Source organism: Phoca vitulina, unplaced genomic scaffold, assembly GCF_004348235.1.
Source record: "Phoca vitulina isolate PV1807 unplaced genomic scaffold, GSC_HSeal_1.0 scaffold37, whole genome shotgun sequence".
NCBI lineage: Eukaryota > Metazoa > Chordata > Mammalia > Carnivora > Phocidae > Phoca > Phoca vitulina.
Window position 1 is genome coordinate 678,874 of NW_022589740.1, and position 26,434 is coordinate 705,307.

The 26,434-nt window shown below is 51.1% G+C and overlaps 1 protein-coding gene across 3 annotated transcripts in view; it reads right to left on the reverse strand.

Annotated features, from left to right (window-relative positions):
* Nucleotides 1-87: 87 nt before the first annotated feature.
* The window catches only part of SHC3 (SHC adaptor protein 3), a 104,463-nt gene continuing 78,116 nt past the window's right edge, over nucleotides 88-26,434 (reverse strand). For all 3 annotated transcript variants that reach the window (XM_032427646.1, XM_032427645.1, XM_032427647.1), the window contains exons 8-12: nucleotides 25,409-25,559; nucleotides 24,362-24,449; nucleotides 23,589-23,744; nucleotides 19,844-20,139; nucleotides 88-6,940 (exon numbers count right to left, since the gene is read on the reverse strand). In XM_032427646.1, coding sequence (XP_032283537.1) covers nucleotides 6,812-6,940; nucleotides 19,844-20,139; nucleotides 23,589-23,744; nucleotides 24,362-24,449; nucleotides 25,409-25,559 — 820 coding nt within the window. In that variant the 3' untranslated portion in view covers nucleotides 88-6,811. The remainder of the gene's footprint in view (nucleotides 6,941-19,843; nucleotides 20,140-23,588; nucleotides 23,745-24,361; nucleotides 24,450-25,408; nucleotides 25,560-26,434) is intronic.

Below are 26,434 nucleotides of genomic sequence, written 5' to 3' on the forward strand. Positions count from 1 at the left end.
GGGGGTATCAGAGTACCTGCTCTCCATGGGAAGGTTCCAAACTCCCCTCCCTCGTGAGGCAACACAAGATCCAGCACCCAAGTGAGAGGCTTTTCACACAATCCTTTATTGCTCCCAGAGTTACACTGACAGTCGTTTGAACGGCTGACCGGAGGTTATTCCGCGCTGGTGAAGAGCCTTTCGCACACATGTAACTCGGTGCGTTTTATAGAAAACGTCTAACTGAATTACCAAGTCCATGCTTTGAAATTGTATCCACGAGGACAAAACCTCAACACCCGAATGTTTTTAGTGTCTAAGTCAAAATATCAAAGGGTTTGCTACATAGTCAGAAATGCACACACCACTATCCCGAAAATGAAGGCACGTTTTCTGATAACCAGTGAGAAGGAGACGTGTGGCATGGCCCCAACGGGGGTGAGCCCGGGGGACGCCGCGCAGGGGTCTGTGCTCCGCGGCCGCCTGCGCGCAGGGCTCGGACCCGAAGCCACGTCACTTCTAGGAGGGAGGGGGCGCGCTGAGGGCAAGGGAGGCACGGGAGCCGCTCCCCTCCCTGCCGTGCTGGGGGCCTCCCTGTGTCCCCCGCGCTGCTCAGGCGCTCCCAGCTTTCCCGGAACAGAGCTCAGAAAGCTCCAGATTGGTTTGATAACTCCACTCCCCAGAGTCCAAACGCCGTCGTGGCATCAAAGCAGAGAATGGCGACCTGGCGACACACCCAGACGGAGACCTTCATGGCAACCCTCGTTGTTCCACGAAACTTAATGGAAAACAAAACACAGCGCTCTCGGATAATATTTATCAATATATATAATTTGCCATCCAAATGCTTTTTAAAAAGTAATAAATATCTCATTATTACACATGAAATTTACATGGAGTTCTCTCCTAATCCTTGGATTTTCACATCAGATGTTTAATTCTTGTTTAATTCTGAATGCAAAGAAACATTCACATACTTAATTTTTTACAATATTTATTCTGGAACCAATTTTATTCAAAAGGCAAATGAACAGAGAACATTCCACTTGCCACCAACACAGTCATTACAGAAAAAGGTAATTCAGTGTTCAAAGATGGATATGCCCGTTTATTTCCGCTGTGTTGATTGCTGCGTGATTAGGTTGGATAGAAAATTTGGTGGTGGGAGAAAGATCCCAGGTGAGTGTGAGCTCCTTGGCTGTGACACGCAGGACCACGCGTGCTCTCCTTACACACTGATCTCTACCTACAGCATTGCAAGGTGAGCTGCAACGTAATCTGGCACTTTCGTCCATGAGAATGGTCCTCCCAGCCCTCCAGGAGGAGCTCCAGGGTCTCCTTCATTCAGGGCATGGGGGAGGCAGGAGGAGGCCTGAGGGGGCACCGCCAGCCCCCAGTGTCCCTGCTGACACCAGCCCCTGTATGTGAGGGTGTCCCGCCCCCCCGGGGCCCCCAGCCTGTCCGCCTGCTCTGGCATGCCCACCCCGCCTGCCTCCCACCTGTCTTCGAGCTTGTAAAGCTTCACACTTTCCACATCCACCCGGGAGCCCCCGCCTCCACTGTCCTGTGGAACGTGCCCACGTCAGCCATCAGGCTTGTCACACTCTCATGCCCCGTGCGTGCTTGTTTCCTACGAGGAGCCCAGCACCGTGCCTGCTAATAGGAACCAACGCACAGATGAGGCCAAGAGAAGTCTGGCTGGGAATCCTACAAGCCGGGCAGCACCACAGCTGTGCTGGGCAGCGAGCTCACCCCCAGCACACCTGGGGGGGGACAGCCTTGCCACACCTACCCCTTCTTGTCCTTCCCCCCTGGCCTCTGACAGACGCTGCACGCTGACGAAGGAAACCCTTCTTACCTCCATCCTCCTCCACTGTCTCCCTCCTGGCCTGTCACTTCCACAGTGCGCCCCCCCCCCCGGGGCCCTGCTCCCTTTGCACACGGGTCCCACATCCTGCAGCATCCAGGACCCTCCCCCATGTGTCTGCAGATGCCAAACTCTTCACATCTGATTAACTTTCTGCTTGTCTTTGTTGGTTAAAACGCCAAAACGCAGGGAGGAGTCTCGAGGTGCACAGCCAGCCTGCCGTACACACACACAGGTGTGCATCCGTCCTAATCAGTGTGGGTTGACATTCAAAGTCCTGGTATAAAATTGCAGTTTTTCTGGCTGCTATAAAGTGTGCCAGTTTTAAAACTGTGCATTTGTTGCTTGCAAACTTATAAATATGTATAAACCCCATTATAAATAAATTGTGGCTGGCAGATGGCATTTTATCCGCCAGCAGTGAGTGTATGGAGTTCTAAATGCTTATTAATCCTCCACTTTTAAAACTCCGAGCATGGACTCTGGGATCTGTGACATGAGATGGTGGGAAAACAGAGTCATAAATTGGACGGGGAAAGCCCTCAGTAAGGGAGGGTTAAGGGCCGGCAGCTCACACCTGATGGTGGTTCTCCAAGTCCACGCTCCCCACCAGCATCGCTCAATTTACTAGAAATGCAAATTCTTGGTTCCTGTGCAGACCTCCAGGGGTGGGGCCCTGGGGGCACCTCGCTGCCCGTCTACTCTGGATCTGCGTAGCCCGGAGGCCTGGCACCCTGCCGGATCCCCTGCCCGGGAGTGTGCACAGGTGTGCACAGGGCCTGTTTTCTACCTGGGATGGGCCGGTGGCTAAATGCCGCTGGGTAAGCACTGATGTGTGTCTGGCCCCGTTTCCTGCTGTCCCTCGGCGCCATTAGCCTTCCACATCACGGTGACCTGCCCGATCATGCCCTCCTCCGCAGCTTCCTTTCCTTCCCCACCCCTGGGGTATCACCCACAGTATTGACATACAGTCAGACCCCCTTGAGGTCTGCTTCTGAAGGGCCTCAAACAGAAACACTTCCTTGTCGGTGTAAGACTCCCGTCTTTATGCCTTTTGCAAAAAGAACGAGCAAAAATGCAAACCCAAGGAGGAGGGAAGAGCTATGTGCCATTTTCCATCAGGGGCTGAGCTTTATACCCAAACTGTAAAGGACCCTAATAAGTCCTGCGCTCTGTCCGAGATTCAGCCACTGTCACCACGCTCTAGCAAGTCACCTGGCCCAGCTCCCGCACTAGAAAGGGGGTTCTGCAGCAGCACGATCCCAGAATGCTTCCTTGCTTGTTACCTCTGGGGGGCCCTGGCACGCCCAGGTTTGCGACCCCTTCCTGTAAAGTGGTTTTCCCAATTCATCTCTCTCGGGACCAATTTTTAAAGTTTCACTACAGACCCAGATATTATTCTAAAACTCAGGACCGAGATTTGTCTGCGACACACAGTGACCTAAGAGCAGTATTTCCACAATCCCCGTCCCCTTTGCTATCGGGCTGTCACCACCTGCAGAAAGGTGCGGATGGACCGCAGGTGCGTGAACACGGAGAGGGAGCCCATCACACGTGCTCATGAAGTGTCCCAGGAAGCAGCTGTCCTTCCTGTTTCCGTATATTCACCAGCACCTCGGCTCCATCTCGTGGCGGGGGGGCGGGGTGCAGGGGCTGGGCCACCGCTCAGAGACACCCAGCAACAAGCGTGAGGCCACGCGGCTCTGGGGGAGGACGCCGGCGCTGCCAGGGGCAGCCTGTGATCTCGTGGGAATCGCCTTCACCTGGGGACCGATTCAGGGAAAGAAGGACCAGGACATCCGTCTCAATGTGTCACTTATGAGAAGGAGCCACGCGGCATTTGGCACCGCCTGAAAGCAGCGCTCCATCCCTGCGCCTGGGCCGTGGTCCACCCACCCACCCCAACACCCGAGATGTGAACACGGGTCACAGCCACGCGGCCGCTGGGCCCTGTGGCCTCTCGGGTATAAAAGCCTGGGAGAGGCCGCATCCGCGCAGAGTTGGGGCGGGAGATGGTTGAATGTATTACCAGACAGTGCACAGGGCAGTTCGGGGCCTCGAGCATCAGCGCTCACTGAAACCACGGGTGGGCAGCCCTGCAGGGACCCGCAGGCTCCAGTGGGACGAGAAGGTCATTTGGAAGTCCCGCTCATTCACACGCCATGGTGTGGGTGGGAGGGGCAGTGGGTGGGGGTCTCTAGGGCCACACCACAGCGGGGCCATCGTGGGCCTGTGAGACCTGCCACGCATGCCCAGCACGCCCAGAGGCCTGGGCAGAGAGGCAGCAGGCCCGGTGCACTGTGGGCAGAGGCAGCAGGCCTGGTGCACCGAGGGCTCTGGGGGGCCGGGCACAGTGAGCAGCGAACGTACCCGGGGATTCGGGGGTCCGGGAACACAGCCCTGCCTGGCAGAGGTGCAGTCCAGGTCCAGGCGAAGGGGGGACCCAGGCTGGGCAGGGAGTGGCCGGTCTTTGCCTGGGAATCCTGAGCTCCAGGTGCAGCAGAGCCCACCTACCGTGTGGCTTAGAACGGGGGGGGGAGGGGGCACCGTGCCTCAGTTTCTCCCCCTGTGAGTGGGGCTCCCCATGATGCCCATCCCACGGCCTTGAAGGGGAGCTGCAGTGACCTGTGGAGTCCCAACCCGCTTCACACAGCGGAGGGAGGAAGGCGAGAGTATGGCAGCCATCTGCCGGGCCTGTTGGTGCTCCAGCGGCTGTAGGGGTTCCCACTGGCCCTGTTGTGTTGTAAGCAATCCTGGAATCTGAACTTAAAAATACATATTTTGAATTAATATTGAAACAAATGTGATCTCCCCTCAATATTTCTAATTTTTAAATTGATTCTCATGCAAAAAAACAGGATATATATTGCTTATCACCACTGAGATAATCACTGACTTCACAGCAGAGAGCTCTAAACCCCGCAGATGACTGTTTCTCATATCCCCAGGAGGGCAAAGAAAGCCGGTGAGCCGTCCAGGGGCTCAGGGTCCCTAACCAGCCTACTTGCCTTTAAACACTAGCATTTGGGGCGTGCCCTTAAGATTACCCAGCTGGGCCCCGCAGGCTGTCCAGAGAAAAGTCATTTTACCCACTTTTTTATATGTGTGGACACTGGCACACGGGTGGGACCTCTGTGTATGTCTGCAGGGATGCGGGCCTCCAGAGGACGGGGCGCAGGGGGGTTCCCACAGCCGGCCCCCCACTGAACCAGCTGCTGCCCCAGCCCCGTTCAGCTCTCACTGCTTCTGGGTAACATGGAGTGGGGTATCCACACTGTGACTGAAACCAGAACCACACCAGGAAGAGACGGCGGTCCTACATTAGTTCCAATCCATGGCAGAACATTCTAGAAGATTGAAGCCACTGTCTTCTTGGACTCACGGGATCCCCAAAGGACGAAAACTCCTAAGAAGTCCCCACACAGATCTTCGGACCTGCCCAACCCATCCTCACCCACGAGCTCCACCCCATCTACCATCCTGGACACACACCCACCCCTGAAAACAGAAATGGGGCTCATTTAACATTAGAACTTTGCAGAATCATTACTCATCAGAGTTTTCAAAATCCACCCTTAACTCCTCGTTCCTGAAGCATCGAATTTACTCCTGCCCCGTGCCAGTGTGCAGAAAGTCCCGCTGCCCTGATCCAGGGCCGCCGCGGGCTGTGGGACGGCACGGGACGGGAGCCTGGGCTGTGGCCCTGCTGACAGGATGCCAACCAACGGGTGAGTCCTTCTCGCTTTTAAAAGGCGGCATCTGTTAAATCACGAGGTAACCTCAACCCAGGTGTTTTTTAAAAGCTGGAAACACTGTCGACCTCTGGACACCAAAACACCCAGTAAGAAATCCTGGGCCCTTTCCAGGGAGCAACTGGGAAATCTGTTGCAGAGACAGCCACTTTACCCACCAACCACTCGAGAAGCAAAACCTCAAACCGATCCCCCAGACGCCCGAGTCCCCCGCCTGAGGCAAACGTGGAGCAGGAACAACGGCCGATGTGCGAATGTCTCGAGCACGTACACGTGCATTTTTCTCTGCTGGACGTAACGGGGGGCAATTGCCTGGCAGCTACCCCAGCAGCCTGAGGTCAGCCTACTGGCCAGCAGGACACAGAAACCAAGGCTTTGCCCCCACCAGCCGTCCGCACGTACCGGTTTGTCGTTATACAGATGAGAACGAGGGAAGCATGCTCTTGGTCCCTGAGGCTCACTTTGTGCCACATCTGGCCGTCAAACAGACCCCTGGACGACAGCGGTCAAGGCGGACAGCATTCCTGTGCTCGGCACCACCCGAAACAGCTGGGCCACCCCCTGCTCCCTAGCGCGGCGGCCCCGGCTGTCGGGCGCCGCGAGCACACAGGTGCGGGGCCGACAGCGGGGGAGGCGGCATCACCGCGGAAGGGGCGCCGGCGACGCGGAGTGGCGGCCGCCGGGACCAACCGTTCATGGAGTGATACGTGCAGAGCTAAACCGCTCTGGGGAGCATCCTGCCTTCTTCCGCTACAGCTCCACAGTGATTTCCAGCCCTCCTGCTTGCTTCTCTTCCCCGAGTGGGGCTTACCAGGTAAAACCCGCAGGTGACACCTTCCTAGCGGAATTTCTCAGGAGAATGGGTCAGCTGAATTAAATTTTTGCCCGGACAACTACAGTCAAACTTTTTTTTTCCATTAAAAACATACAGCACAGAATGTTAGTCTTACATCTTTCTTAGTCTTAAAAAATATAAATATAGAGGGATAATTTGTACAGGATGTATAGGTATGTACACCTTTAATATGCACATGAGAAAATCAGAACAAGTTTATGAAACTTGCACTTGACGGACACCTTCCTCCTGGGGATTTGGACGAGGCTCTGAGCCTGCGGGCAGCGGCCCGAGCTTCCGGAGCCTCCATGCCCATCTCCCGGGAAGACCCAGGGCTCCTGAGCACTGGCGCGGGGTCAGGACAGGGCGGCTGGCGGGTCACAGGGTCTTCTCCACCGGCTGCTGGAGGCAGAGCTCGCTTCCGGCCGAGACGATGGGCAGGCTGTTCTCCAGGTGGTGGTTGATGAGGTGGCTGATGCTGTCAAAGACCCTGTCCTTCGTCCGGATCTGGGAGAGACACAGAGGGCAGGAACGCGTGACATACAGGCAGACGAGAGAGAACACGTGTTCGGAGCCAGCCAGACCACGGGGACCCGAGCGGCGCCTCCCCGGGGCCCCCACACTCTCAGAGACACATCTGCCGGGTCCCACCACTTCCGTCTGTTCACTGGGCCTGTGCCCTGGTCCCTGAGCTGCTACACTCCCAGTGTAGACCACCCTTGAAGAAGGCAGATGAGGCCTGGCCCGGAGCAATCTCCCAGTCTGCTCTGGATACCATCCCCCTCGCGGCCGGCTCTTTTGGCGGGGGGGTGAGAGATGGGGCAGGGGTCAGGTGCGTGGCTACACCTGCTGGCCCTCCAGGCCCTTAGATGACCCTCATGATGGCTCTGGGATGCCCTGGGGGCCTGGCCTCTCTCTCCAGCCTTATTGTTAGAGGCCATCCCTGCCCGGGGGCAATCAGCTCTCCCCACCTTTCCCTCGGGGACTCTGAGGGCGCTCTGTTCTCCTCCTCCCTTATCTGTCCCAGTATTCTCACTCCCACCCCTAATGTGACCCTCTTGCCTCTCCCTCTCTACCAACCCACCAATGGGATGTCTGTCTCTGGGCCTTCAGCCCTGACCTCATTCCCGCCCCCAGTCTATACTCCAGGTGGGCCCATTGAAGCCCCCAGGCCATCTGCTCTGGGCTCTACCAACAAAGGCAACAGCAGAAGCTTTGGAATGAGGATGTTTTCCTCTCCTGGGGTCCCACTCCGAGGCAGGCCCCCATCGCCACCAGTCTCTCTAAGCACCCAAGGGGCAGGGACCCTCTGGTCCATGGGGCTCCCAACTGCTGGGCATTGAGCCTCATGGAGGAGGCAACCTGATGGGCACGTTCAGAAAGAAATATTTTTGCAAGACTTTTAGGCATTTTTTCATTGAGGTTCTTTAATCTTCCCAAGTTCCTTAGAATTCCCGTCCTAGAAAGACCCCGGGGTGACATGGGCAGGCCCCTTTCTTAGGGGTGAGGGACACTAAGAACTCAGCTTGAGACTACTGTTGGGGTGTTGTCTTGATGTTGACTTCTTTTTCCCACTTTTTAGCAATTAATACTCATTTAAGTTCTGGGGCAACAGGGGTGAATGAGGATTTATGATGAGAAGTGTCTGGGACAGTAGCGTCCACCTGGGCTCACATCCAAACCACCTGAGTGCGTTCAGTAAGCCCCATGCCCAGGCCAACTCCACCAGGAGCTCGGGGTGGGGCTTGGCCACCAGGGCGTTTCACAAAAACCCTGTGATTCCAACATGCCGCCCAAGCTGAGAGCTCACTGCTCAGCATCTTTGGAGTGTGTAGGCTGGCCGCCATAAACACACACAAATAAAGGCACGCGGAAGAGGTAAGTGATATAAATTTACTGCCTAAAGAAGTAGGCCAGTTTACTCTATTCCCATAAATACTTGCTGAAACTCCAGTCTGGCTCCTGCCCAGAGAACCTGCAGCCCACAGAGCTATGTGTATGGACGGAACCCCCTGCCATGTGGTTCAGAAAAGAAGAAAGATCTGAAATCAATAATCTAAGCTTTAACTTCAGAAACTAGAGAAAGAATAAAAAAAATTAGAGTAGAAACCAATGGCATTGGAAACAGGAATCAATAGAGAAATCGATGATCTCAAAGCTGGTCCTTGATAAAGACATCTACAAAAATCCTACCACTAACATCCTCCTTCATGAAAAGAAACTTGAACAAGGCCAGGATGTCTGGTCTCACACTCCTTTTCAACACCACAGTGGAAGTCCTAGGTATACAATAAGACAAAAAAAGGAAATAAAAGCAAAGATAGCATTTTCAACAAATAGTGTTAGAATAACTGGACATCCACATGCAAAACAAAAAAGAAAAGAAAGAAAAGAAAAAGAGCCTAGACCAGACCTTACACCCTTCACAAAAACGAACTCAAAATGGATCACAGACCTAAATGTAAAATGCAAAATTACAGAACTCCTGGGGTGCCTGGGTGGCTCAGTCGGTTAAGCATCTGCCCTCAGCTCAGGTCATGATCCCAGTGTACTGGGATCGAGCCCCACATCGGGCTCCTTGCCCTGCAGGGAGCCCGCTTCTCCCTCTCCTCCCCCCTTGTACTCTCTCACAGTCTCTCCTTCTCTCTCTCTCAAATAAGTAAATAAAATCTTTAAAAAAAAACCCTACAGAACTCCTACAAGATAACACAGGGGAAAGCCTAGATGACCGTGGGTTTGGTGATGACCTTTTGGATATGGCATCAAAGGCCTGATTCATGAATGAAAGAAATAATAAGCTGAACTTTATTAAAATTAAAAACTTTTGCCCCACAAGTGACACAGTCAAGAGAGTGAGAAGACGAGCCACAGACTGAGAGAAGATATTCACAAAAGACACATCTCATGAGCTGGTATCCAAAACATACAAAGAAATCTTAACACTAACAATGAGAAAACAAACAACCAGATCTCACCAAAGAAGATGTACAGATGGCAAATAAGCACATGGAAAGATGCTCTGCATCACCCGTCATCAGAGAAACACAAATTAAAATGAGACACCACTACACACCTATTAGAATGGCCAAAATCCAGAACACTGACCACCCCACATGCTGGTGGGGATGTGTGGCAGGAGGAGCTCTCCTCACTGCTGGTGGGACTTGCCACTTTGGAAGATGGTTTGGTGGTTTCTTATAAAATTAAACATGTGTGAGGAGGAAGGTGTTGGTGGCTGAGGCTCGGGGGCGGGGCGAGCCGTGGGAAGGAGTCTACAGGGCAGTGGGCAAGGGGGTGGAGCCCATACTTTCTGCTTTAGGCATGGTGGGCTTGAGTTGCCTGGGGAACATTTAAAGTAGGTGCCTGGCAGTTAGAAATACCATTTAGAGATTGTACATTAACAAGTACACTCCACCAACGACAGAATGATTATATCTGTTCTCTTCCAAAAGGTCACACTGGCTCGGGCAAAGCCATCCGACAGAGATGCTTCCTAATTAAAGTCTGGTTCCATTGGAACAGGCTGCACACTCAGACCTGCTGCCCTTTGTCCAATGGCTCAGCTTGGGCTGGATCCACCGGTAGACCCTCCACCCCCAGAGGATCCAGCCCAAATACAACTAGCCCAAGTGGGATATAGACCCACCTAGCCACATAGTCTGGCCTCCCCCAGATTTGAAATTAAGGTGAAGCTCAGGTCCTTCCTAGACCCAGTGGACACAGTGCCAGAGAATGCCAGGCTCACATCAGCCCCCAAGGGCTGCAATGTCAAGAATCAACCTTGCGACCTTGTATGCCAATTACTTACATCCTTCCAATCAATACCTCATCCCACATGAGCACTCATTTTCCCCAACAGCAGGAGGAAAATTTAGAAACTCACAAATAACTTAACCTCCCTTAAGACACTAAAAAAAGGAAGCACATTAACCCTGAAGCAAGCAGGAAAAAGGACATCATAAAGATTAAAGCAGAGATAAACAGAGAATAGGAATCACAGGAAATCAATGAAACCAAAAGCTGGTTCTTTGAAAAGACCAACAAATTTGACAAAGTTGGAGGACCCACACTTCCTGATTCCAAAACTGATTACAAAGCTACAGTCATCAAAGCAGTGTGGAATGGATATAAAGATTGGCATATAAGCCAGTGGAAAAGAACAGAGAGGCTTAGAAATGAACGCTGGCATATATGGTCAAGTGATTTTTAACTGCAGTGCCAGGACCATTCAATAGGAAAGGGATAATCTTTTCAACAAATGGAGCTGGGAAGACTAGATCCACATACGAAAGAATGAAGTACCCAGAGCTAATGCCACGTGCAAAAATTAACTCAAAATGGATCAAAAACCTAAATGTAAGACCTAATATTCTTAGAAGAAAACACGGGGCAAAAGCTTCAAGACACTGAATTTCCAGTGGTTTCTTAGATATGGTACCAAACACACAGGCAGCAAAAGAAAAGCCAGACAAATTGGGTATCATGAAAATCATAAAGTTTTGTGCATTAAAAGAACTATCAACAGAATAAAAAGGCAACCCACAGAATGGGGGGATAAATTTGTAAATTGTGCATCTCGTCTAATAAAGGATTAATATCCAGAATATATAAAGTTCTCCTAAAACTCAACAATGAAAAACAAACAACCTGATTCAAAAATGGGCAAAGAACTTGAATTGACATTTCTTCAAAGAAGATCTACATATGATCAACAAGCACATGAAAAGATGTTCAACATCACTCATCACCAGGGAAATGCAAATCGAAGCTACAATGAGATACCACCTCACACCTGTTAGGATGGCTACTGTCCCCAAACCAGAAAACAGCAAGTGTTGGCGAGGATGAGGAGAAATTGGAACCCTCGTGCACGTACTGTTGGTGAAAATGGTGCAGCCACTGTAAACTGATGGTTTCTCAAAAAATGTTTGTTAATGGATTATCATATGACTCAGCAATTCCACTTCTAGGTGGCTACCTGAAAAGTTGAAAGCAGAGTCTCAAAGAGAGATCTGTATATTGTGTTAATAGCAGCGTTTTCCACATTAGTTAAAATGTGGAAGCAACACAGGTGTCCATCAAATGATGAATGGGTAAGCAACATGCGGTCCATCCACACGATGGAACCATACGCAGTCTTGAAAAGGCAGGAGATCTGACACCTGCTACAGTGAGGATGAACCCTGAGGACACAATGCTGAGTGAAATGGGCCAGGCACCAAAGGACAAATACTGTGATTCCACTCACGTGAGGTCCTTAGAGGAGTCAAATTCATAGAGATGGAAAGTAGGACAGAGGATGCCTGGTGCGGGGGATGGAGAGAACAGGGAGTTATCTAATGGGGACAGAGTTTCAGTTTTGCAAGATGAATAGCATTCTGGAGATGGCTGGTGGGGGTGGTTGTATCCCACACGCACACACTCCATACCACTGGACTCTACACTCACCACTGGTTTCGGTGGTAAATTCTATGTTTTATGTATTTTACCACAATAAAAAAAATCTGAAAAGAAGGAAGAAAAAAAATTGACAAAGGATTTGAATAGACATGTCTCCAAAGAAGATACATAAAAAGCCAATAAGCACCTGAAAAGATGCGTGACATTATTAGTCATCACGGAAACACAAGTCAAAATCACAATGGTGTCCCACCTCCCACCCACAAGGACGGCCAGAATCGAAACGGTGGACAATGACAAGGGTAGGAGCACTGTGGAGAAATCGGAGCCCTTGCACGCCGTGAGTTGGAACAGAAAATGGTGCAGCTGCTTTGAAAAACCGTCTGATGGTTCCTCAAGTGACAGATTATAGAGTTACCCTACAACCCAACAAATCCACTCCGAGGTACAGGTCCAAGAGAAATGGACACACACGTCCCCACAGAAATGTGGACATGATATTTGCAGCAACATTGCTCATAACAGCCTAATGTTCATCGGCAGACCCATCACAAGTAAATGTGGTCTGTCCGTAGGTGGCCCGTTATTTGGCCACAGGAAGGAACAAGCTGCTGACCCATGCTACGACATGGATGAACCTGGAAAACACCGCACTCGGGAAAAGAGGTGAGTCACAAAAGTCTACAGAGTTACATGATTCTATTCTGAGGGAAGTCCAGAAGGGAGAACCCGGAGATGCTAAGGGACTAGGGGCTTCGAGGCTGGCGAGGTGACGGACGGACGCTGTCACGTTCCTCTCGCAGGTGATAATCGTGTTCCAAGTCGACTTCGGTGATGGATGCACACATCTGTGAATATACTGAGGAGCACTGAATCATACACTTGAAACGGGTGTGCATGTGAATCATATCCCACTGAGGCTGTTTTTAAAGCCTCTGTGTCTATCAGTTTATAGAAAATCTGGGGGTCAGAGAAGCAGGGAAATGAAGCCACAGGGGGACACAACAACCCAAATCATAATGTGGGATATTCTACAGGCAAATACATGTCTAGTCACTCAAACAAACCACTGGTGTCGGGGGAAACGGAAAGAAAATAGAATAAGATGCACCATGTGGACCACGTTTGAATTCTGATTCCAACACACGTACTATACAAAGAACGTCTTTGAGATACTCAGGGGAATTTGAATATGTGAAGTCACTATCTTTAGCTTCGTCGGCTCTAACAATGCTGTCGTGTTGTTGTGGTAGGAGACCACGCTGAAGTACTCGTGAGAGGGACGGCAGGCCGCCTGGATACGCTGTCGAAAGCTCTGAGGATCTCCTCCCTCCCCTCGCTCTCCATCGCCTCTCCTTCCTGAATGAACAATCAGTCCAAACGCCAAGGAAGACAGATGTCTGTGCTTCGGGTGGGGGCGCCCCCAGTGGCCCCCCACAGAAGACCGGAGTCCAGGCCGAGTCAGGAGCAAGCACGAGGCAGGTGCGGGCTGTCAGAGGCCCGATGGGCATCAGGGCTGGGAGGGGGTGGTCAGAGCATGCTCAGGGGGACAGGGAGCCCACGGGGAATGGCTGCGCCGAGACGCTGCCGCCCCACAGGGTGAGGGTGGCGTCCGCGAGGGGAGGGGCAGCGGCTGTGGTGGGGGGGGCATAGTACAGGTGAGTTAACCAAAGAGAGGTGAAAATACTAAGGCTAAGGGGTCAGGCTTCTCGTTGTTGGAGAAGAGAGTTACAAATGTAGGAAAAGAAAAAAGTAGGATGAACCCTGCGGTATCAGAGTGGAATTGGAAGAATTATTGTGAACATATGATTTCTAACACACAGAAATGCACACAGATGTGCACATGTGCATGCATGCCCGTGTCTGCACCAATCTGTCCATCTTGAGCTGCAGGTGCTCCACACCCCCAAGTGCAGGTCTTGGTCTCCCCATGAAAAAGAGCCAGGCCGGGGTTCCCAGGACTGCAGCAGAGGCCATTGTGTATTTGAAGGAAGAAGGCACAAAAGAATGAGGCCACGTCAGAGGGGCACTGAAACCCACTCGAAGGAGCAGGAAGCAGATAGGGCAGCTGGTGCTAACCCCCGAACCACACAGGGAGCCGTCAATCCACACGGGTGAAAACAAATTCATTAGCAGGGTGAAAGTTTGGTTGGATAGAGGGTGTATACGAAGCTTCACTGTGCCTCCCCCCCCAAATATTTAATAATTACAAGGGAAGGAGAGAGTCTGCAGAGGAGAAGCCGGCCCAAGGCCCCCTTCGTCCAGCCTCCAGGTGAACGCTCGCGAACACCACTTCCTGGGGCAGCTGGGCGGAGGGGTGCAGGAAGGCAGAGCAGGTGGCGGTGGCCCCTCGGGGTGGAGAGCCTATTCTGGTAGCTGCACGGGACCCCGGCTGTGAGTGCACGACACTCCCATTTGTACCCGGGGCGATGGCGCATTGGAGCAAGGTAGCCTCAGATCATTCCGGAAAAGAGAGCTGTCCTCTCAGAAAATATCCTCCCCGCAAGTGGATGGGGTGAAGCGAGATCAGAACAACACTAGTAAACTTTGCAGCGAGTAATAGGTACATAGGAGGTCAGTACTCTTGTCTCTACGTCTGTGCATTCAGAAAACACAGAAGGTGGGGATGACAGAGCGGGAGGATGGGGAGGCGGGACGGAAGGGACGGACGCTTCTGGACCAACACAGGCTCTGTATGTTTACATGCACAGAGACGACCTGGAAAAATGGAAACACTTGTCAAAAATTGAAAAAGAGGCTAACCTTTCGTTTTTTCAGAGGCAACATCAAGAAATGACACCGTAAGATATGAAATCTCTGAAGAGCCTCTTGAGCACCAGGAGGGCACCTGCAGACAGAACTTGGTGCACCTGCCGCTCGGGATCGGGGTCGGATGGGGTGAGCAGCCTGGGCTGTCGCTTCCCATCAAAGTCTCGTAACATCTTGCTCAGTTATACTTTGCAGGTGTTACATGATACAAAGTTAAAAGACACGACGGCCCTACCCACCAGCTGCACCTTGCACGGCTCTCGTGTCCCCTGCAGTCAGGTCCGTGTGGGCCGAAGAGTCCCCGGCGAGGCCACCGACAGCCCTGCTCTCTCCACCCCTCTCTCCTCCTTGGAGCCCCCAGGTTAACAAGGCAGACCCGGGAGACAGAGGCCCCCCAGGACCCGAGTCACCCAACCAAGGACCTGGGGGGAAAAAGAGCCTCCTGACACACACCCAGCTCAAACCAGTCATTTGTCAATTCAGCATAGCCTAGTTGGCCTGAGACAAAGGGAATTTTAAAATAACAAGGCTTTTTTAAGTGGAGGGATAGGGCGGATTTGTTTTCTTAATTACTCTCAGAATAAAATAAAATCCTAATAAATGTGGGGTGTTGGATGGTTGGCATTGTTTTGTGATTTCCCAAATGCAAAGCCGGCTTGTGCTTTTCTAAGGTGCCACGCCCCGAGACCACGTTCGGGAAGCCCACGGAACACCAGCCACGGTGCAGGTGCCTCTCATTCAAATGCAAGCACGTGCCTGCCCCGCTCTGCTGGCCCTTCCCGCCAAAGGGACGAATCCAGGACGGGGGCCTCAGGGAATATCTTAGGCTCAAGAGGGCCGACTGAATGATGGTGAAGATGTCGCAGAAAAAACCAGCGCTCCAGACTCCACCTCGGGAGCCGCTCCCGCAGAGCCTGGCGCCGGCGTCGGCCCAGCTGCGGCCCCACACCTGCCCGGGGACTCAGGAGCCCTGCCAGTGCCCTCCTCGTGCCCCGAGGTTCCAGCGACCCCAGGAGCCCCCGTCTTGCACGATCAGTGTGCAGTGCGAAGGCGCACAGGTTGGTGTACTCTGCAGTAAATTTAGACTCAGAACTGTTTTGCATCCTTCTTTCTCTGAGTAATCTGTTCTGCCAAGTTTCCCCCTTTATAGTCAGGGACCAACCAATTACCATGAAAATCAGATGAATAAATATTGAAGAGAATGTGTTCATCGTCTATTTTGGTGTCCTAACAGCAAGGAAGCGACATTACATTTGTGATTAAGTCTTTCTCAGCTGAAGCCCTCCTCCACTGGATCAATTAAACTAGATCAGCAGATCCAGCAAAAAGCCTCCCAAAAGAACAGTTATTAGGAGGTGGGACTTACAGTTTTTCCCAGCGGCACTACATACTTCTCCGAAATTAAAGCCGCGTGGACAGCACAGCCTGGGGTCGGGGCTCGCTCCAGCACGTGGTGTGAGCTCACGGCCGCAGCCTGGCCCCCCCCACCTGCGGCACTTTCCTGCCCCCCGTGCGCGTGTGAATGGTAGTGGTCATACCTGTCCTTCCTTAATCATCCTTGTGTCTGTAAGGACTGAGTAAATAAAACATTAACTGTCTTCGCTCTATGAGACGGTACAACTTAGGTAAACTATGAACTTCTCATCCTTAAAAAATACCTGAAGTTTCAATTACAATTTTTATCTTTTCACAGATTTGCTTGGGTATTTTCTTTCAGAAAACAGAGAAGCATTAGTAGCAGCCCTTGCAAATGGAAATCGCTCTGCACGGATTCTGTTTAGAAAAGCTTATCTGTGAGGACATCCCCATCAGTAGCTCGGGCCCCTTAGCACCATGTGGACTCTGGGGCTCTCAGCTCCCGCGAAAGCCCCATGTCCCTCTGCGCCTCCTTCACCTGCCACATGCGTGTCGAGCACCCGCTCTTCTAGGTGCTGGGGTAGCGTGTTGACTAGGGCTGCTCGCCTCACAGAGATGACAATCCAGGGGGGAAAACCACTTAGTAAGCAGGTTAGCAAATAAATGAGCGCCTGTTTGTGATAAGGGCTTCAAGGTGAAAATAAAGCACGGTGCATAAATAGGGGCCCTCCAGGGGATTCTATGTGAGATGCGATGGGGAGGGAAGGCTTCTCTGATCCGGGGTGAGCCTAGCTTGTTGTAAGAGGTGAACATAACCCTATAATGTTGACACCCCAACCAGATGAGTAACACAAGCAAAAGGCAGCAAAGACCATGAAGACCAACCTCACTTAGGAAGCACAGCTGGAAACACCCTAAAGTTAGTGTTAGATCCCCAAATCCAGCAACGCAGCTCGTGAAGACCATGTCAGGACCAAGCAGGGCTCGTGCCAGGACGTAGCATCACAAAAACCTGCCTGTGCAAATCCCCATGTTCACAGACTCAAGAAAAGACATTATTATTACATTATTTCAGGCGGTGCTGAAGAAGCATTTGATAAAATCCAATATCACAAAAGTAATTAAGAAATTAATACGTACAAATTCCACACAAGCAGAGGGTGCGTTTTGTAACAGGTTCTCGGCCATAGCCCAGGTGTCAAAACCAGTGCCTGGATTTGGTAGCTATTCGGTGCACCGTTGCGCAGTGAGCGAATGAATGAGGGAATGACATCCTTTGGGCTGATGAAGACAATCTACCCAAAGCTTGCATCATTCTTAATGGAACAAAGCCTCCAACAGCCCCTTACAGGCTGGGAACAAGACAAGGGCGCCCTCTCCCGGTCAACGCCCAAGGGCGCCCGGTGAGCATGGTGGGGCGAGACCATCCCGCAGGGTCGGAGGCTGGAAGGCAGGAGACATGGCTGTTGGTGTTTGCCATGGCACGACCACCGTTCTGGAAAAACTGCTGCCATCAGCAAGATTTCTGGGCATGAGATCACACCACATTCCTCTCCCTGCAGCAATCGCCGTTGGGAAAACGTAACCAAAATAACACACCACTTACAAAATTAAAACCAGACACTCTAGGAAGGAACCAAACAGAGGAAGCACAAGAACTTCCTGGAGAGAATTTTTAAATTCTAACAAAGGACATCTTAACACTAAATAAGTAGAGATCATGCCATGTTCGTGGACGTGATGATTTAATGCTAAAAACTATCAGCACTCCCCTGAAACTCATCTGTAAATTCAACGCCAGCCCTACCAAAATCATGCATTTTCGGTGCCTGGATAAACTGACTCTGAAACCAGAACAAAGAGGAATAAAGGTCTGAGAAAGCTACACTAGAGAACACAAAAAGGAGTTTCAAGAGGAAGGTGTTAAGCCAGATGTTTCAAAGCCATAATGACCAAACGGCATGGTACTTGTGCCAGGACTGAATGGTCAGCTGGACAGAACAGGGCGGACACTTGAGAAACAGCCGGACATGCAGAGCGCAGAGTGCGTAACACAAGGACCATCCGTAATGACCCAACATTGGCTCACTGCCTGGAGATCTAAGCAACGTGGGGTCCCTATCTTAGGTCATCTTCGAAGTACCTCTAGTGAGAATTAAAACATAAATGTGAAAAATAAAGCTTTCAAAGCCAAACGAAGAAAACATAGAACACAGTATGTTCGTGACTGCAGGTGAGGAAATCTTCTAAAACTCAAGACCGTAAACCTTTATAAAAGGGAAACTTCTATTTGGTGGAGAACATCACGGACAAATGATCAGATATGTGAAAAAATGGGAGCATTCATATGGAAATTCTATGTCTGAGAAACTCAGCAGAAGGGTCCAGGGAGACGATCAGAAGAGAAGCATGGTGGAAAGGTGGGAATGTGACGTTTCCAGGAGGAACCTGTGGACGCGGGGTCGAAGGACGACACAGCCAACAACGGAGACACGCTTTCCTCCTTGCCACGTGCCCCAGATGCGCCATGCTGGGAGGACGACATGAGGAGGAGGCGGAGGAGGGTAGCCGGTGTTCGGCTGCCTCGCCCCCAGTAGTCCAGCCATTCCGGAAGCAAACACAAGCCCCTGCTAACACTACACGCACATCCTGTGAGCAAGAACCCCAGTCCTAGGATGTGCCCCCGAAAGACCATCGTGGGGAAACACGCAGGAGGATTCCTAGTGCCTTCAGCCCTTCCCGAGACATTTCCACAAGTGACACGTGGCCACGGACAGGGGACGCCCGGCAGCCCAGCCAAGTGACGATTCCGCATGTGGAAAGCACCACAGACAGATCTCAAAAACACGTGCGGAGGGAAAAACGAACGAAATGAAATGGGACTTGAGGGGCACTATCATGGTTGCAAACTTCTAAGATGCACAGACACACAGTATCTATTTGCCCCGACGTATATCTGTGGGAAAAATCCCCACGACCACCGAAGAAGGTGGGTTGGAAGGATTCACATTACATTCCCAGGGAGGGGTCGTCCAGGTGCAGGGGGGAGAGGGGGCACAGAGCCGAGGTGCAGACACCTGAAGCCGTAAATTAGGTCCAGTCCCCCGCCACCAAATTAAATTAAATTGTGTTCAAGTCCAACCAAAGACTGAGGCTTTGTCCCTACCTGTCAATCAGGACGGGCAACGCTCTTAGCTACTATTTGATCATGTTACCTGCATCTTTGTTTTCACTGGATAACGGGTTTTAAACGACAATCCTGGAATTTATTTAACGGTTCAGTTAATGTCATTATATTTATTCAAGTTAATAATTCTTGGACTGTGCCAAGATCAAGTCCAATCTCTTTATTGGCTGGAGGATGGGAAATGCAGGCAAACCCACAGAGCTCTTAGACGCGACCGTGCTGCCAGGAAAGGCCAAACTCACTGTCACGCGGCGTGCCTTCCCCGAGTGGGAAAGCAAGAGGCTGATTAATAGGGGCTTTATGTAGGGCCTCATCACGGCATGCACTCTAGGAACACAAACTCGGTGACTCAACTTCTAGAGATACTTGAGGTAAATACTGAAAGCCCAGGACCCCTGCCCTTCCGCATCCACTAAGAATGTATTGGACAGGAAGACTTTCTCAGTATTTGTATTTATTTATTGTAAAGGACATCAGCGTTAAAGCTGGAAACTCACGCCTCGTGATTTTCCAAGCGCGAGCCCGGTGCTGGCCTGAATTCATAAGCCCTCTGCGCCTGGGCTCCTGGGTCCCGGAGGAGTGGCCGCCAAGACCTCAGCCGGCCCGCGTGGGTAGTGGAGGGAAAGTGTGGTCATCCAGCACAGAGACCAAGGGGAGACTGTTGTCAGGAGGCAGGTCGTGTCCCGCCCCGTGCTCACCGTGCCTTCCGGGTCCACGAGCAACAGGTGCTTGGCCTGGCCGTTGTGCATTCCCGTGAGGACGAAGGAACCTGGGTTGGTGGCGCTCTTCCTGACCAGGAAGTCCCCATCGTTCTTCAGCAGCCCCTCGGCCTCCTTCCGGCTCATCTCCCCTTGGTACCAAGGCTCCCCTTCCAGCTCCACCAGCATCTTGGCATCTGGGGCTCTGGGGGTGACGGGGCTGATGCACTCCACCGAGGCTGCTTTGCTCAGCGCAGGCCCCAAGGACTGGTTCCTGAGAGCATCTTCAAAAGGTTCTGTCAACAGCAATCACCAGAAACAAGTGAACCCCAAGAAGAACAAACGACAGGACGCTCCACGTGATCGATGGAAACGCCAAGGCAACTTGCACCAGAAACAAACCTACAGAAAAATGACTGGCTGGTAATATTAACCACAGCCCAAACCTTGGCATGATTTTCTGACGGGTCTGCCTTCCCAAGACAGCAGGGCGCTGTGCGTCGCCCCAGGGATTCAAGCACACCCTCTGTCTAGCCAGTCAGAATGACTTCACTTCTGCACACGGCACCAGGCCACGCGTATTGCAGGCCATCTACTTCTTCTGGAACGTCAGCCAGCCTTTTAATAAATTTGTTTTCTTCTGAATGAAAACCTGCCAATGCTAATGGAAATACACGAACAGGAAGATAATCTGCAAAGTTAGATTTGGTGCAAAACCTATATCCAACCATCAGATGTTTGTTTCAAAATTCTCGCATCCGGCCGATTTTTAAAAGAGAAGAAAATTGACATTTTTCGGGGCCCTTTTGTGTGACTTGCCCCAGGTCAGGAGTGCCACCTCCCCTTGGCCTTTGCTTGTTCCTCTGTGGAAAAAGGCTCCGTGTGAGTGTCTGAGCTCGAGCGTGACTGCACGCCCTTCAGGACACACTTCCCACCGAGGGCAACAGACAACAGCAGCACGAAAAGTCCCCAGGGACACCTGATGAAACCCCAGTTCTCCACTTTCAAATGAGGTAATATGTACAAAAGCACTCGAAAACGCACATGGTGCCGCAGAGCGTAAGGTGTGAGGATGGAGACACGCTGCCAAGCAGCACAGTGCCTGTACCCCGGGAACGGGTCGGCTCTCTCCTGGGCACAACTACGTCCCCAGATCCAACACTGCTCCTGGGACGGAGTCCATACCCACAAATATTCAATGAATGCTCTAGAACGAGACCAGTTGTTAGTAGAGGACGGGCAGGGGTCAGGTGAATAAATGAAACCCAAATCAGGGCATTTTGATACTTATTAAATTGTTCACAAATCTGGGAATAAAAGCAGGTTAAAACTATTGCCTAAAATTAGATCTTCTCTTTTTATCCTATTTCTTCCTGATTATCTGGAGTAGTTGAAAAGTTTTGTTGTAACATTTCTATACCATCACCACCACCACCATCACTATGAAGACCATCACCATTGTCACCATCATCACCCTCATGATCCCATCACCACCATCATCATGACCACCATCAACATCACCTTGCCACCACCATCAGCGTTACCACTACCATCACCACCACCATCACTATAACCATCACCATCATCATTATCACCACCACCATGACCACCATCACCTTCATCATCACCACCATCACCATCATCATCACCATCCTCACCACCATCACTACTATCACCTTTATCACCATCATCATCACCACCACCTTCATCACCATCATCATCACCACCATCACCATCATCATCACCATCCTCACCACCATCACCCTCATCACCATCATCATCACCACCATCACCATCACCACCACCATCACCACCATCACCCTCATCACCATCACCACCATCACCATCACTACCGTCATCACCACCATCATCACCACCATCCTCATCATCACCACTGCTACCATCAGCACCAGGAGCAGCACCATCATTATTTAGCTCTGGTGGTTTAAGAGAAACAACACAGCGTGCTGGCATAATTCTTTGTCCAGACTTTTCAATAGAAACTAGCTTCTCGGGCGCCTGGGTGGCTCAGATGGTTAAGCGTCTGCCTTCGGCTCAGGTCATGATCCCGGGGTCCCGGGATCGAGTCCCGCATCGGGCTCCCTGCTAGGCGGGGAGCCTGCTTCTCCCTCTGCCTCTGCCTCTCTCTCTCTCTCTGACTCTCATGAATAAATAAATAAAAAAAAAAAAAAAAAAAAAAAAAAAAAACATTTTAAAAAAGAAACTAGCTTCTCTAGGCCCTTTCTTCTTCTTGTCTCCCCTTCTCTGGTTTGGGAGCAGGTGGAAATGGATGGATGACAAAGGGTGGCTCTAGTTCTCACTTTTCCATCTCAAACCCTCATCTTATCTACCTCTCCTCAGGCTCTGGGGCCAAGAGCCACTGGCAAATTGACTAAATTAAACAGTGAAAATTGACCATAAATATTGCTTCTAAACTGCTGTTGGGAAACCTCATTAGAGCTGGAATGGACGCTCAGAGAGCCGCCACTTTGCTCCGTGTCTTGGGAAAGTCGCTTCATACTTCTGAGACCGTTCCCACATTCTTTAAGAGACGGGATTTGATCCGATGACGGTTAAGGTGGCTCCAAGCCCCGAGAGTCCCTAGTTCTTCTGTCGGTGGTGATTTTTGCCAGTCAGAATGGAAATCCACTGCGTGGGAAACCAAAGTGTCCGAGGAGAAAGAGACTTTTGTGGTCAGGGGCTGCCTGATGTTAGCAGCACTCAAGCACGTCCTCACTCACACACGGCGCCACGGAGAGCACGCGCCAGGCCCGCAAGCTGCCCTGACCAGCCTCTAGGAGCCTGTTTTCTCCTCCGTGACAGCGCGACAGTAATGGTAGTTACCTGCGGGACTGTTGCAGAAATTAAAGTAGCAGGAGCCTAACACATGGTAGACACTTCTTAAATTCTCAAGGGATTTCTCCAGCCTGTAAAATTCTCAGGGAGCTGACAAAGCAATATGGAGATGTAAAGCTCTTTGTCAACTCGGGAAGCTTCTTCAAAATTCCTTAGCAACAACTCCTACTTCCATTACCAAGTTCATGGATGATTTACGCGTCTCAGTCCACACGACGAACTGAAGGTCCATAGCGCATCTCTGCACTGCTGAGGAGCTTCCTGTCACACTCCTCACCCTGTTTTGGGGTTCCCCCCGGGCACTTGTTGCTACCCGTGAACACACCATGGTTACTTACGCTCCACGAGACCCTCTGTTTGGCTTTCCCGCAGACCCCAGTAAGCAGAATGGTATGTGAATACCAGGAATACGGGAGAGCGAGCGAGCATGTGCACGCGAGGTGTATCGCCCTTGCTTGCGTACGTGTTGGTCCTGCTCAACAGACCGAGGGCTCTGTGAAGCACGGGCATGCATTTCACCTTGGCATCCTTGGCAACTGATATAGTATTTGGCACGTAACAGCTAACTAATATTTAAGTGAATAAGCGGGTGCTTTGTGTGTGTATCATTTGCCTCGATGCATGGGCAGCTCTTCAAGAGGAATGTCAGCTCCAAAAAGAGGGGAATTTACTCTGCCTCCGGACCTCAGAGAGGGCTGTCATCCCAAAGCAGAGGTCAGCCGAGTTCAAAGCCCTGAAAAGCCCAATCACAACCCAGAAAAGTGCAGACGGTCGTCCCTGTTCATCAGAACCCTGCTAGCAGAAAGCATACTAACTGCACAGGTTTCAACAGAAGGCATGGCAGAAAGCAACCTCAGAAGACAGGAAACCCAGACGAATGGCAACCCACTCATGTCGAAGAGGTCCTTCCGCGGGCTGCTCTCCGCGCTGCTGCCTGAGGCCGGCGTGGCCTGCGGCGGGAGGTGCTGCGCGTTCACGTAGGTGGGGGCTTCTCCAGGGGCCGCGGGCGCTCTCCCCTCCGGCATGCCGTAGATGTCCAAGGACCCTGCAACAAGAAAACGAGCCCCCTCTTCTCTTACAACGGAAAGGCTGGTCATGGGTGCATCTGCCCGTAAGCTGCCCCACCCCACACGGAGACGATCCTATGGGCTGTTAGATAATTCCTCTTGCGGGTCTGATGCCCGTCTTCGGACCCTGGCACCGCTATTGTGTTCTGGCCCAGACGATTTCCCAGCCTTCATGTCAAAATGCGACCGGGCAGCCCGCGAGGGTGGACACGTGATCTCTAGGGCCTGGCCGAGACTCTGGCCCTGACCCGGGTGGAGGAGCGGAGCAGGCACAGCGGGGAGGCTGCCCGGGTCCCCTTATCCCCTTTGCAGAGGCCCCAAAGCAAGGAACGGAGCAGAAGAACCACAGCCTCATTTAAATTGCCCTGTTTTGCCTTTAAGTCTAAGTGGGTGCTTTGTAAATCGACTCCATTCTAGCAATGCAGTGCCAGGCACCCTTCCTCACAAACAGAGCAGACCTTCGTGCCCCAGGTTCCGCGCAGGAGGCCCAGGGTGAGCGCTTGATCGAGGACCCCTACCCCCAGGCATGCCTCCAGGGGACCTCCTAGCTGGGCCAAGGTGCCCCGAGGCCGGCCCGCCTCACCCTGCCTCTCACCTTGCCTGACAGGTGTTTGCTGCCAGTCTTCGCCAAACGGGTCTCCTAAGTGTCTCCCTTGGTAGTACGTTTGCTCTTTTCCTGCAAACTATAGACACATGTAAATACATAAAGAGAAAAAGCATCCTCGTCCCCTTCCCCATCTCTAAAAGCCACAGCGCAGTACAAGGGGCCCCAACGGAGGGTCGGGTGCTTTCCCAATTACTCCCACTTTTCCCTTCAGGCCTCCCGGTCAGCATTAGGATTTGGGAAATAGGTTTGCGTGGGTGTGAGGAAGAGGCTGCTTCACATCAACACTACACACGCCCATCCTGTTTTTATTTGCCGCCACCAACCCTCCCTCCGTGTGGCCAAAAATGGAGCCCTCTTAATGCAGCGCCGTCACTCGTAAAGTCAACTTCGGCTGGTGCGTTTCTGTGTGTCAGATCATGCCTCCCACAACCACACGCACCTGGCCAAGCCCGCCCCGTCCATCTCTGCGTCAGAGCTCCTGACTCTTGATGTCACTGTTATTTTGCCACTTTTATTAGTGTCATTGTTATTCGCACAAAGTAGGTGACATCAAAAAATTCTCCGTAATGAAACAGAGATACTGTAACTCTACAAAGCAATTGCCTTACTGGAATGTTGATTTGGAGGAAAAATCAGGGAAATGCGTAAAAGAGAAGGCTCATAAAATTCTCATCATTTTAAGGGCCCACATCCACTCTCCTTTCGGGGAACACAAAGCGCCCCCAGGCCTCTTAAGTCTTGAACTCTTTCTTCTTCTCATTGAGCTCCCAGTATAATGGGATTTGTCCCAGGATGGAGAGGAGACCCCCAGACTCGTACCTCCAGAATCATAATATAGTTCCAAGACATCTGATTAACACCTTGGGATGTTAAAACAAAAGCCTCCCCTACTTGTCTGCTTTGTGTCATCCCAGGGGAGAAAACAGGTGAGTTATTCTGTCAAAGACTGGACAGAACACAGCCTGTCAATCGAGTGGAAGATGAAAGGAAATAAAGCTCAAGTGGCCACGACCCAGGCAGAGGTACACGACTTACCTGGGCTGTGTCGGGGGCGTGGGGTCTGGCGTGCAGCCGTACATCCACGAAGCCCCCTGGAGGAGGTGTCTTGCTTGGGATGCTGTTGTAGTATGGGTGGTCTGAGCCGTCCCCCTCCTCTTCCGTCCAAGGCTCATCCAGACTCTGCATTCTGTTAGAAGAGGATTTTCCGGAGCTTTAGCCAAAAGCTGAGCTTGTCGTCAAAACCAACAAACCTAATGTGAGGAGGTGCTACCCCAGAAAAGGGAGTTAGTCACTGTCCCCTCACTATCTAGATCTCAACCCTAAAAAGCAGATGAATGGTTTGGCCAGATACTTCTACCTTATTTGCAGTTCTACCTCCTGGAAAATTCCAACCATATTTGAAACAGAGAAGAACTCCTTTTTCAAAAGGACATTTAATTAGGTAAGAAAGGATTTATGTCTAGAGACAGATCCTCAAGGCACATTCATTTCCCTAAATCAAAGCATAATCAACTAAAAAGTAGAGACTTTAGTGACATCGGAGAAAATGACAGAGTAAAAATCTCTGAAAATTCTCTCTTCCATAAAACAAACAAGAAAACTAGAAAAAAAATGTTTTTCAAAATCAACTTTTTCAGAACCCTGGATATTAATCAGAAGCTTACAGCAAACTAATGTTTGTGGTTTTGTTTTTTTTTTAAAAGCAAACAGCTGTAAGAACAGTGGCTTATGGCATTTTAACTTGCCCTATTCCTGTCTCCATGGTAGCCGTGAAAACCAACAGCCCACGATCACAGTGAAAACCAGCAGCCTGACAGCCATAGGAGGGGGCAAAACGGCTCTGAGACCCTTTCAATGTACAATATTCTTACACGTTTTTGTACTCTTCATACACACGCATTTATCCATAAACTACACGCACAATTTTATTCATTGGTTTTAAAACTTCCATAAATGTTTCCTATCCTTTTCCATTTAAGATTTTTGAGATTTATTCTGGTAATACACCTATACCAATCTACTCTTTTTAATGACTATGTCCCATTATATATGAAACTTAAA